The sequence below is a fragment of the Hibiscus syriacus genome, unplaced genomic scaffold (assembly GCF_006381635.1).
Source record: "Hibiscus syriacus cultivar Baekdansim isolate YM2019G1 unplaced genomic scaffold, ASM638163v2 tig00111008_pilon, whole genome shotgun sequence".
Classification (NCBI taxonomy): domain Eukaryota; kingdom Viridiplantae; phylum Streptophyta; class Magnoliopsida; order Malvales; family Malvaceae; genus Hibiscus; species Hibiscus syriacus.
The window spans coordinates 1927727-1941593 of NW_024062951.1; the positions used below are offsets into that span (position 1 = coordinate 1927727).

The window sequence follows — 13867 nt, forward strand, 5'->3', positions numbered from 1 at the left end:
AGGGTATTTTCGTAATTTTACCCTACCGGAGTATTTTTATAAATTCACATCCAAATGCCTTTAACATTTAACCTTTGATGAAATAAATTATAAGTTACAGATCCAGGTTGATTTCTTTACCACTAAGCACATAACTTGTAATTTAATTCTAGCAATCCCTTAATTTCTTATAAAAGTCATCTGAACCATAATCAATTACTGAACCTTTTTACCGTATTCAGATCAAGTGTAGAACTTCATTAATTATACATATGAGACCAAACATTTTCATTCATGCATTTACCAATACCAACATGTTCTATAAAGCATAAAGAGGTAGTAAAGTATTACCTTGATTTCCGTGCAATACTGATCGACCATAAAAATTCCATTCGAACGCCTTTGATCTTCAATTCAACTTCCAATAATTCCTCAGATACATATCAACATAAATTATATCAGAAACGGAGCTTAATTACGATAAACGGATCGAATCGGGTGATAAATTATTGAAAGACGGCTTACCGGGTTCGAATTTGGTGAAACGGACTTCGGATTCGGATTCAGGACGTCGAAAGCATAAAATATGACTTTTCGGAAATTTGGAATTTTCGGTCAAAATCAACGGGTTTGACCTGCAATTTCGAGACCTTCGGGTTTGAATTTCGAAAAACGGACAGCGGAATCGGATTTGGAACGTCGAAAAATGTCAGGATAGGTATACTCGGTCGAAGTCAAATGTCGTTTAATGCCCGATCAAAGCCGGTCAAAGTTTTGGTCAACAGTGGTCAACTCCGGTCAACGATCAACGGGTCAACGGGTCGGGTAAACGGGTCGGGTAAACGGGTCGGGTCGGGTCAACGGGTCGGGTCGGGTTGTGACCGGTCAAACCGGTCAAAACAGTTTCAAAACCGGTCAAACCGGTCACTTTTCCCTTCCCCACGCGCAGTGGGGGCGCGTGAACAGTGATAAAATCCCGGAAAAATTCCTAAAAATTATTTTGAGCGATTTCGAGATACTTACAAAGCTCGGTTCACAATTTTGAACGGCGGAGAGCTCGATTTCAACAAATCGGGAAGTTTGATCGGTTCACCTCCCAACGCGCCGCCGCCGCCGGAGAAAAAGGAGAACACCGGTGGACTCGGAACGGCACAAGGAACACGATGGTGCGGGAGGTGTCGTAAACGGATAACCCAATCGTTGTGAATCGATGAAAAACCAACTAAAACTGAGTTATTACCGACGATACTTCCGACTGAAATTAACGACGAACGGAGATGATTCACGATGAAAGGTTTGAGGGGTTTTGTTCCTCGGTTGACAACGAACACGATGGTAGTTTCGGCTCGTCGATCGGAGGTCGGACGGCGAGTAGATCGGAGTTCGAAGTAGGGAGAACGGGAGAGGAAAACTGGAAAATTTTCCGCTGAACCTGCGCACGGGGAAACTTATAATTCAACATATATAAAAATTGGTTAAATCATGACTTTAGCCACTGAACTTCATGCATTTCTTAAAACGGTCTGCCATCTTTGAAATCTGACAATTTAATCCCCAAATTTCTTCCAAATACCAATTAAATCCACCACTTTATAATTTCTTAATTTTAGCCCCTAAATTGGGGTGTTACACTTAAACTGATTTAGAAACCCAAAACTTGATTGAAGTTGTTTTCGTTATCGTCAGGGATCACCTTCATGCCAACAGCAGCTCTACTAATAACGATGAATTCATAAATATTTTTAAAAATGGATATATAGATTAATAATATAATCTTTTCGTACTAGATGAATATAAAAAATATTCAGGATGAATATTATCGATAAAATAAATAATTAATATAAAAAATCAGATTTTAAAGTAAATACATACCCCACACTGAGAAATACCTACAATCAAATTTGAGCGTTGCTTGGACTGAATTTTCATTGCTGAAAATTACCCCACTTTGAAGGGGTCTCCGAGAAATTGTGTCGAGACGGAAATTATTAATTTTTAAATTAAATTTTCTTATCCAACCTAAGACCTTTAGAAAAAATAATCTTCTCTTTTACCACCTAAACCACTTGATGAGTTCCTTTTTGTTATTATGTATTGCATCTGTAGTAGTTTTTACTCATTGAATTATATTAAGCATTTTTCTTAACACAATTTAGTACGATGTATAGTTTTAAAATCAATTTGCAGTACCAAATATTAAATTAAAATTCATAATTAAGAATAAGAGGTCCAAATAACAAATGTAATCCAAAGTCCATCAACACATTTTCTTATCCCCATTGAACCCGAAAAAGAAAAGAAAAGAAAAATAGAAGCACAATCAATCCAGTAATTTAGAAAAAAATGCTTAAACCACACAAGGTATTTTGCATCTTATTTTCAGAAAAATCAGAAACTTACTTCCATGTTGGCATCGCGACATAAACAACACTAACAATGGATCTTTAAGAGATGACATTCTCGTTCAAGTATTCCACAAATTCATCTATAAGATAGGGCCATGCTCCTTCAGCATCGTAGTTCGATAGTGCACGGCCTACCGTCTGCACCGCAAACATTAATATAAAGATTATAATGTTTTTCGTTAACATACATGATAGATATTAGCCTTGGCAATTAACTAAAAACCAACTACTTAATCTCAACCACGATTTTCAAGGACAGACCGATCCTGGCTGCCTAACCAGTTATCATTAGACCTTGTATAAACAACACTGCCATGTATAACAGTAACACTTAAGTTGCAGCAAGTCAGGTAGCATGAAGTCATTAATCAAATGAACGGTTGATTTAAACTCTATGTATGCAGAAATATCCAAGACACTGAATTGAAGCCTATAACTTTATTATTCGGGCCAGGTTCAAGCAGCAGCATCAAAGATAAATACAGTTAAAGAACAACTAATCAGAGTGGAAGAAATACAAGCAAGCTATTAAATTTTCATATCTGACAACTTTACAAAGGATAGTACATTCAATTTTCTGGAGATGATCATGCACAAATTGTCCCTTTCATGAATGAATGAAAGAAATAGTACCCCAAGATCCTTATTCTTCTAAAATTTGCAGCCATAATTTCATGCTAAAGAAATTCCTACTAAGACAGCCATCAAAAGATTTACTTAACTTTATACGATGACAGAAATGACGATGGATGGAAAACTTGTTAATCAAATGGTTAAGATTCAAACCCATTTGATTAACAAATTTTTCATCCTTCATACCAAGCAAAGCCTAAGATAGAACATTAGACCTTTGGTAGCACAGATTACGCATTATCACCTTTTTGCAGCAAAGTTTCTTATCACGGTGTGATAAACTAAATTAAATTTGGGTAAACAATACGGATGGTCCCTTATGTTTTCGGTCTAACCGATTTTAGTCACCGGTTCAAAAAAAGAGTGGTTTTGATCCCTTACGTTATCGGTTCGTTTGAATTTAGTCCGTTCACATCCTTACTACTGATATTATGAGGGCTATGGCTAAAAATATCTCATTTATGTCTAAGGGGATTCATTAGAGAAAGCCCCTTCATTAAACTGTGCTTCCAAATGAGGATTGATTCAAGATGAGAATGAGGATTGAGTCATTAGTTTTGTCATGGAAGATAGGGTTCGCGAACAGAGGTTTAGAGTGTGCAAGATAGGGTCTTGAATGGGTCGTACTGAAACTAGATTAAGTCAATCACAATTAGAGCATATATCAGTTACCAAATCACATAAAATTTCACAAAGATAGATTTTCAATCACGAGTAAAGCAGATAGTAATTACCAAATTGCACAAACATACAACTCGGAATACTCGGATTAAGTTCGATTTGGACATACAACTAAATCCAAAAGATGAAAAAACTGTTCATAAAAGAAACACTGTAAAACCCTAACCCGGTCATCAAAGTCAATCAATCCTCGTCCGGATCGACACCTTCAAACACCCATTGGTATTGTGCCCTCAACTCAGCCTCTTCCTCTGGCGTATAATCATTTTCTATTCCGAAAAACTTCCTCACATACTGCACGCTCTTATTTTTAATCCTGTCAGCTGCGCCCTGGTTCAGCATATCAAGCATGTCCTTAATATTCAGATAATTAACTGCCAAGATCAACTCGATCAGCGACTCATTGTCGTGAGCCTTGACCAACTCTTCATCATAGGCCTTGGCTTCATCCTCCACCGACGAGGAGTTATCACGGGCGCGGAGCGCTAGATGGAATTTACAGTACTCAATGATTGTTGAGAGACACTTGGAAGAGACGTTGGGGAGCGGAATGGGTTCATCGGAGGCATCGGGATTTTCGTCAAAGAAGGTTTTGACGGTGCCGAACTCCATGGCCACTGCTTCATCCACTTCGAAATCGTGATTGTCGGCTGTTCGAAGAGTTATTTTGTTGTTGTTGACGGGAACCGTTGACATTGTGAGGGTGGGGATGGAGGCAAATAGGGGAGAATTAGGGTTAGGGATTTGGATGGGAATCGAAGATTTTGAGAAAATTGTAGGTAGAAATCGCTGGGACTGAAAGGGTATATATAGTGGCCCATTGACTTAGGAAGTAAAGTAAATTGTTAGACTACTAATTAAACATAGTTTAGATTTTTTTATTTTTTATATTATCTAAATTAATTTATATTATTTTAATTAGTGAAAATTTTAAATATAATTTTTTAATGTTTTAATTAATTCTTTTATTTTATTATCTTAATTTCTTTAATAATTATAGGTTAAATAATTAGTGTTTAAATAATTGATAATAAATTAATTCGCCTTAATAATTATTCAAACATGTGGTTAAATACTTGAAATAATTATTTTATTTAAATAAAAATATTTTTTATATTAGAATTATTGAGACTAAATTTTATAATAAAATCGAAAAAAATAAATCTCCCACTCATTGATGACATCTTTGTGAATTGATTTTACAATGCGTTCATTGTCAATTATGCGCTTGATTTCTTCATACTATACAATATTCAACATTGTTTTTTGCTGACAATTTTCTCGACATCACCGTGTATTAGACTATTGACGTGTCTGATTTGTACTATGATATATGATGACGTGAAGAATAATGATTGCGAAAGCATTCGTTCAACATCCCTTCATTGGATAAAATCGATGGCACGGGTGGAGGAGCAGTTCTACTCAATATCGATGTGAATATAACATATAAGATCTGATAGTACTAGTGTCTAAACTGTTGCATTGGACTTGACGAAACGGAAACATACTGCATCGTTGGTTACTATAATATCAACTTTGTAGCAGTGACGGATCAAAATTTTAATTTTTTTTTTAATAATAATGGGTATGAGAAAATTGTAATTTTTTTCTTTTTCCTTAACATATTAAGTTAAATTTAACCGCTTTTCCAAAGTAATGAGGATGAAATTGACCCCTATGGAAGCTTAGTGCATCCGCCACTGCTTTGTAGGACGTGATGGTTTGGATGTTGTTGACGAGGATGAGCTGGAATGATTTTTTTTATTCCTTTTCTTTGATTAGTTAGGGGCTGATAATACTGCATCATCAAATGTTTTTTTTTGGTTAATAAATCAAGTGGGCTTAATTCATCTAATAAAGTAAATACTCTTTATTTATTTTGACCACTACATATCGTTGTCGTCTTAGTTCATCTAATAAAGTAAATACTCCTTATTTATTTTGACCACTACAGATCGTTGTCGTCGAAGGTCAGTGATTCTCAAAAAAAATTATCGAAAGTATCTCATCATTCTGAACGCGAATTCGATATATATTTAACTGAAAACCACTCCAAATTTCATAGATCTAGGGTTGATACCACCTCAACACCATTATTGGTGTTAGTCCAGGCTCCTTGCTGCTGAACATTGAAGTTTACTAATTGCTAACTCATTGGGACCCGATGATCATAAAAGAAGTATTCGAGAAATACAAAATATGGAACCATCATTGGGTGCGTTTTAGGGTACGTGAATATGCATGTGTGGCATTAAATGGGGTTATGGATTTGGCTCCGAGGTAATTGGTTACATTGAAACTGCTTGTGGAGTTGATTTCAGTGTGGGTTTTACTCTTGTTGGTGTTGGCATTAGTCTTCCCGCAAATTACCTCTTTCAACTTCCATACAATACTTTTCAAACGACTGGAACCGAGGCACGTGATCTCGTCTTTTCCAAAATTACACCTGTTATTGCCTAGAATAGATTTGTACCTCAACTCTCTAACCTTCAAAGAGAAGCCACTACAAGACTGTCAAGCATGGTGCCTTCTCACACTACCTCTATCTAGGAATGAGAACGGAGAAAATAGAAAATAGAGAGCGGTAAGGAATGAAAGCAATGAGCGATAGAAAGTGAATAAATATAAAAATAATTTAATAAAATATTAATTAGTGTCTATGTGGTAGCTCAAAAACTAATAAAAAATCATTTCATTACAAAATTAGAAAGAGAACGGTAAATTGATAAAAAAATAAGTTTGAGGTTTAAAGTTAAGTGATTAAATAATTTTTTTTTTATATTTAAAAGACTAAAATCGAATTGAGAAGATAATTGATGTAGTTTTATTTTTCAAATTTTCCTTAAACCTTTGTCAAATGAAATGAATGCTTCATACGACATCGTATCTGAACGTTGGCTCTCCGTGTCTTCTCTTTCTCGCCCACTTCCTCTCATCTGTAAGCATCCATCCACAAATGGAGCTTTCATTTCCTTCTCGCTTCCTAAACAGCTTTTCCTCCTCTTCCACCGCCGCCAGAACCGCCCCACTAATTAACAAGCCCATAGTTCCCCATAGGTTTCCCTTCACCCCTCTTCTTCCTTTCCAACGTTCTCTTTCCCCTTTCACTTTTAAACAAATGAATAATATTAATTCCCAGTCACCTCTTTCTTGTTCCTCTCTTCCCCAGAACAATGGCTCCTCATCCCCCACTTCCCCTTCACCCGATCCAGGTAAAAGAAACCCAAATCCAAAATAACTAAATATCACCCCCTTTTGTGCTTCATCTAATCTTTTTGTTGACTACTATTTTTTTGGTTCTTGGTTTAGGCCGGATTGGAGTGGTGGAGAGGGTGACGAAAGAGACTAATGTGTGGGTTAAGATCAGTTTGGATGGCAATGGAGTTGCTAATTCTAGTACTAGTATTCCCTTTCTAGATCATATGTTGGATGTATGCTTCTTATTTTCCCTTCCTTTTTGGCCTTAATTTATTATTTCTCTAAGCTGCTAACTGATTTCATGTCCTTTTTTTTCCTCTTAGCAACTAGCGTCTCATGGGCTGTTCGATGTGCACGTCAAGGCTACTGGGGACATTCATATTGATGATCATCACACCAATGAAGATGTTGCCCTTGCTCTCGGAACGGTGATTTTCTCTTCTTTTTTCGCCCCTTGTAATTTCTAAGATTTAGGTGAATTTAATTACTGAAAAGCTTAACTCTGAATGGAAGGTCTAGATTTCAAATGCTTCCTCTGACGAATTAATTACTGCAAGAGATTAGCTCTTGTTAATTTGAGTATTCAAGCTTTTCATATTCTATGCAGTCTTATGTTTGCAAATGTCAGCAAAATAGCTTAAAGTTTATCGGCGAAGGGATATCACTATACTGATTTAATATCGGCGGTCCAACATTTTGATTTGCATTTCCTATTCTGTGCAAGTCTTTGTGAATTAATCAGTTGTCTGTCTTCATCAGGCATTGCTTCAGGCACTTGGTGACAGGAAAGGAATTAATCGTTTTGGAGATTTTTCTGCTCCTCTTGATGAAGCATTGATACATGTTTCACTGGTATGAGTGACATGCGTTGTTTCGTAAGCATGATTTTATGGTTCTATTTGAAATTCAAAGGTGTCAAAATGTACTTTTATTTCCTGCAAATGTATAGAGCTTAATAGGATTCGGTGCTAGGAAAATTTCTCGATACTGCTATCTTCACAGAGAAAGCTTGGCAAATAGTTAATCCTCAAACTCTATACATAGTGTGGTGATGGTGATTGTATGAAGTACCATTGAATTTACTTTATTTTGAAGGTAATCCTTTAGAAACCTTGTTTCCTTGTAATGTTCAGTCATTAATATGATAAATTTTATAATGTTTGTGCCTAGGATTTATCTGGCCGACCGCATTTATCTTATGATCTGAACATTCCCACTGAAAGAGTTGGGACATATGACACTCAGGTAATCCACTTTGCTTTTGTTCTGTTCAAATATAGGGGAACCTTGTCAACCAGATTTCAACATTTTATATGCTTTCCTAAGTTATTGCTGCCTTCATTCCGCTTTCTTTTCAAATATGTTTATGCTGAATTTCACCGACACATTTTTATACCCTAATTATCACAGTTGGTGGAGCATTTTTTCCAGTCTTTGGTCAATACTTCTGGCATGACACTTCATATACGACAGGTAGTTAAACCGAGACGTTCATAAATTTTATTTGTTAATATTAAACAATCCGAACATTCTTTTAAATGCAAAGAACTCTTGTAACTAATAAAATGTTATGTTAATACAAGTTTTTTTTTCTGTGCATTAGCTTCTTTTCATTGTACTTTGTCTAAATTTTTATTAAGTAGTTCAGCTTGAGTTCAGATGCATCCTAGCAAAACCACTCATAAAGCTTTATGTTACTTGCTTTCCATTTCTACTTGTAGGATCTTTTAACTTAATATTTCAAATTGGCTTTTCACAGCTTGCAGGGAAAAATTCACATCATATTATTGAGGCAACATTTAAGGCGTTTGCCAGGGCCCTTAGGCAGGCAACTGAATATGATCTGCGCCGCCTTGGGACCGTACCTAGGTTCGATATCGTCCCGTTTAATTAAGACTCTATATCAATTCAATCTTTTTCTGAGACTTTCAATGGTTAAGGGTTGTTATATCACATTTGTGCTAAAGTATTAAAAAAAGCCCTTGGACTAGTTTCTTCAATAAGTTCTTATAATTTGATTTACATTAAGAGTTTTTTTCCCTAAAATGAAATATTAGGGGCCAGAATGCTAAAAAAAAGAATAGGGTTCAAAATGACTATTTTGGCAAACATGGAGGGCTAATTTTGACATTATGTCTAGTATATTTAGCCTTTTTCCCCCCTTAATTGTATGTAATTCTGTCCTAGAGCTGTGAAGCATTTGTACTTGTGCAGCTCAAAAGGGGTTCTATCACGTTCTTGACGTTTCATGAGCATCATATGGGCCAAGTCAATGACCCCAACAGCACAAACGGTGAGATGCATTTCGTGGATATTTAGGTAATTAGCCTTTTAATTATTTTCTAAGTATCACAGTTTTAGGTTAATTACTTTTCCCAGATGTTTTATAGCATAAACTAGATGCTTTTGAGGAGCTCTATCCTAAATTGTTACATTTCAGATTTGTTAACCTTGATTTTTATCATTTTAAATATTTTTATTATCTGGATTTTATAAATAAATAAAAACGGAGACAAAAATTAAAGCCTTCATGGTTCTTGAATTTTTTTTTAAAGGGATAATGGCATCAATGCCCCCATGTATTTAGCAAAACTTTCAATCCGGTGGCTGTACTTTCAAAATGTTTAATGTTGCCTTTTGTGGACCACTCTAATTTTGTCACTAGTTGGGATGGGCACGAGACTCAAACTTGACGGGTTCTGACCCGATCCGACTCTATTAGGTCAATTTTTTTTATAAAAAATTTGGGTTCGGGTAGGTTTAGGGTGAAAAATACATAATCCAAAAAATAGTGTAATTATACTTTATATATTTAGGGATAATGAGATAATTGCAATAGTACTTCTTTTTATATTATTATTTTTCAATAAGATCCATATTTATTGAATAAAATTAAAAAAAAATATAAATATATATTTAGTGATAATATGATAATTGCAATAATACCTCCAATCCAATCCATTTAAGTTCCTAAGTTGTGGCTAGTCTGACCCAATGCTCAGCTTTAGTAGATGACTTTTATTATTCCAGTAATTGACATGTCTACTTCTATCGTATAAAGCTTAAATTAATAGAAAATTTATATTATTATTTATTGTATAATCATTGATACCCGATTTCGATTAATTCAAATCGACTAATTCTCTCAATCCAGTTTGTTCTATTCTCAAACTTTGTGGATGCAGTTTGAAATTAACAAGGGTGCAATTAGGTCAAAGTCATATATAAAGAGAGTAAGAGGAATGGACATCATCACCAACCCAATTGTACCTTCTCTCTTTTAGTGAAATCATATTTTCTTTTGAAAAGAAAAGAATCACCTACCCACTTAAAAAATGTTGAAATGGAGACAATTTTAGGTTTGGTTCAATCTACAATGTGTATTGCTTACCCAAAGATAAGATGAATATTTTTATTTTATCCATCATACATCTAAAAGGACCAATTTGACTGAACAAGTTAGGTAAACCCTAAAGTAGATTTATAACATGGTATAGCCACTGGTTAAGCCCACTAAGAAAAGTACGATCTACTCGGTTGAATTTGATTCACATGACCCATGCCCATCCCACCTTTTGCCCTCAGCAGTCAGCACCATGTCATTCATCTCAGGAACCAGTGGCTCAGCCTCACCACCATCCTTTGACTCTAGGCCTAGTTCATGTTCCAAGTAAAGCAACCACTTGTTATTTCCAGCTTCTCCAACATTCAAGCTCTGGGTGCCGTCATGTGATTGGATCCCATCAGATTGGAACGGTCCTAAGCTATCTAACATATTCCAAAACTCCATATCGGACTCGAATGGGATGTCGAAGGCGGTATCGAGGATATCCGGCTTGTTCACCTCCTCTGATGTGTTGTTATTAGCATCAAAATAACCTCCTACGAAGTTGAACAATGAGCCTGCCTGGTCTTCTGGATTCGGAACTCCAACCTGACCTGAATTCGTGGTGTTGGAAGTGATCGAAGAACTCAACAATCCTTCCAGCTCCTCGGGCAGGCTGCTGCTGCTGCTGATGTTGCCATGGTTTGATAGTTGATCACTTTTGAAGTCTTGAGCTTTGTTTGATACCGCCATTGCATATTTCTGTTTAGAGCTTTTGCCACTTGATGATGAGATGCATGAACTTGATGATGATGATGCCATGGATGATTCCTTAGGTTTATCTTTTTGATGAGTACTTCCATTCTTTGAAGAAAACCTCTTTTTCAGATGAGTGTTCCACACATTCTTTATCTCATTGTCTGTTCTTCCAGGTAAATACGATGCTATTTTAGACCACCTGAGAATCAATTTAATTGTAACATAAGCAATTAACATAACTTTGACAAAAAAAACATACATGTCCAATTATGGTTTTGGTCCCTCATGTATACTTGAATCGAGATTTAGTTTTTGTACTTTAATTTAACATGATTTGATCCTTCTACTTTTATAATATCATTAGTTACCCTATATAGTCAACACCATTAACTACTCTGGTTAAAAAGTTGATGTGAACTTTTTTCAAAAACATGTCTTCCAAAACAATATCTCATCAGCATGATAGTCTGATAAGATATTTTTTTTAAAAAAAGAAAAAGATCGTTAATTATTTAACCGGAAAAGTTAAAGAATGAATTATTTGAACTAACTGATAACATTATAAAAGGAAATGCACCAATTACATTGTAAGAAATCAATCTCGAATTTTATCAAACATACAAAAACTAGAAGAGTAGTTCTAGAGTGAAAAAAGAGTGCACATAGAAACTCACTTGTTTCCCAAAGTCTCATGTATCCTTATGTTTGTGTCTTAATCCATCATAAACGGCAACTCTTTCCACATCTCAGTAGCCCTACAGCCACACAATAAGTATATTTAAAAATCGACGTGAGATTTTATGTTAGTGGTGAATTTATAAAATTTTAGAAAGGGATGGATTTATAAAATACATAAAAAATCTAAAATACATGATAATTTTAAATTTTTAAGGGGCGCTACCTCCCGCCGTCCCCTGGATCAATTTTTTTTAATGTTTGAAGGGAATAACTTATAAAATCCAACCACAGTTTTTTCGAGAAAGTGATATAAAATAATGGTCGCATTCACTGATTTTTTTGCCTTCACAATTCAACCCTCGAAAGATTAAAAGATACTTAAAACTTTGTGATGTGGACCTTTAATTGTTTACCGGTAGGGGTGAGCAACGAAACTGAGAAAATCAAAAAACCGATACGAACGGTTCGGTTCGGTTCGGTTTGACTTTAAACGGTTCGGTTTTCGGTTCGGTTTAAAGGTTTTATTTTTTTGATTCGGTTCGGGTTTTCCATATGGAACCCATTTGTTCCATATTAAACCGAATAGGCAATTTTTGTAAAAAAAATTATAGTTTCAAGTGATTTTTTCATTGAAAAACCGAAAAACCGAACCGAACCGAACCGAACCGAAAAACCCGAACCGAACCAAAAAAACCGGTTTCGGTTTTTTAACTATTCGGTTTCGATTTAAATATTGAAAAACCGTTTATTTCGGTTCGGTTCAGTTTTTGGTAAAAAACCGAACCGAACCGAACCGAATACACCCCTATTTACCGGCCTTATTTTTTAGGTAGGAAATTTATGGTAAATACAAAATAATATTTGTTTTAAAATAACTTTCAATAATTTGACATTGAATGTTCACTCTCCTGACATTTATGGTGTTTGTATTTGAAACTTCAAAAAATAACAATAATTCTTTTATCATCGAAATATTTTGATTCGTACCAAGCATTTGAATATTGTTGAAAATTGCTAAGTATAAATAAATACAAAGGTAAATTCTTGAATGGACCTTTTCCATTTCACCAAAACTGGCCAAACCCCATCAATAAAGTACAATATAATGTCAAAGCATTTGAAAGCAAAATTCTTACCAAAACACACTTCTTGTGAAAACTTCAAGCATTTTCGTTCAACTAACACGGATCAATTGTTCATTGACTACAGTTTTCAAAAATACTTTTTTGGATTTCACCAGGTGGGAGGCAGGAAGAAGGGGGGGGCTTATTTTTAGAAAAATATATACTTTATGTTATATGCATGATTCCATGCTTGTTGAGTACTTATGGTTCAATTGTAAAATTTAAAATTAAGGCTTCCAATAAACTCAGTATACGAAAATGATGTTTGATGTGCAGTTGTAGACTAATCATGGCGCTTAATGCTCAAAGATCTTAAGTTATGATACATGATATTAAGTTATGAAAGCTTGAGTATCTTATGTGAATTTTAGAGATAAGAAAGTTCAAACATGATTTAATTGTCCTTGGACATTATTAAGTGTCGGGTATACCATAGAGCCTATTTGAGCTTCGTATACGGGTTATGTATGACTAGACATTTTGCCAATGTTGGCAGGATAATCTTTGGTGATGGTGGCAGGATAACCATTTATGTTATGTGTTGATGTTGTTGTTGGGATTTGTGTATCTATAGTCACTATAGGCTATATATTAATATGATATATCTTTTACTTGTTTGCATGACAAGAAAGAACATGAATATGTACAAGACTTTGAACTACTTGGATCTTTATACTTAAGATATGATAATTTCCATAAGATTAAGTAAGCTAATTTTAATTAGTTAGTTTTCCATTCATAGCTTTATAATCGTTTTTTACTACCTCACTAAGTTATATAAGTTTAATCGGTTTGTTTTATATCTATGTATATATTTAGTCTGTTGTGATTACAATGTAATATTTATTCATAACTTTTTATAATCATTGACAATATACACACACCTTCAAACGTAATTGCTCGAACTTGAAATCTTAAGGAAAACATCACTCTCTTTAACTACTAAAAGGTTCGATTTTGACTGAAATTTTAAATCAACAGTCTTTTATCGTTGTATTAATGGTTTGTTAACCCTTCAGCGTTAAATAGCAAGGGTTTTAACAAATGTTTGGTGGAAAGCAGAGTTTGGATAGGTTTTGTTT

General features: G+C 34.8%; 3 protein-coding genes across 3 annotated transcripts; 1 reads left to right on the forward strand and 2 right to left on the reverse strand.

Moving 5' to 3' along the window:
• Positions 1-2165: 2165 nt before the first annotated feature.
• LOC120149682 (SKP1-like protein 14) lies at positions 2166-4481 on the reverse strand. Its single transcript, XM_039162411.1, has 2 exons — positions 3865-4481; positions 2166-2522 (listed from the first exon to the last, which is right to left on the reverse strand). The coding sequence occupies exon 1, from the start codon at positions 4392-4394 to the stop codon at positions 3882-3884; it is 513 nt and encodes a 170-aa protein (XP_039018342.1). The 5' UTR covers positions 4395-4481; the 3' UTR covers positions 2166-2522; positions 3865-3881.
• Positions 4482-6619: 2138 nt separating this feature from the next.
• Positions 6620-9259, forward strand: LOC120149854 (imidazoleglycerol-phosphate dehydratase 1, chloroplastic-like). The gene is made up of 8 exons (XM_039162562.1): positions 6620-6913; positions 7011-7132; positions 7223-7327; positions 7659-7751; positions 8070-8144; positions 8310-8372; positions 8659-8768; positions 9114-9259. The coding sequence occupies exons 1-8, from the start codon at positions 6658-6660 to the stop codon at positions 9139-9141; spliced, it is 852 nt and encodes a 283-aa protein (XP_039018493.1). The 5' UTR covers positions 6620-6657; the 3' UTR covers positions 9142-9259.
• A 1169-nt stretch (positions 9260-10428) lies between these two features.
• LOC120149746 (transcription factor MYB63-like) lies at positions 10429-11416 on the reverse strand. Its single transcript, XM_039162460.1, has 2 exons — positions 11352-11416; positions 10429-11182 (listed from the first exon to the last, which is right to left on the reverse strand). The coding sequence occupies exons 1-2, from the start codon at positions 11414-11416 to the stop codon at positions 10429-10431; spliced, it is 819 nt and encodes a 272-aa protein (XP_039018391.1).
• Positions 11417-13867: the final 2451 nt, after the last annotated feature.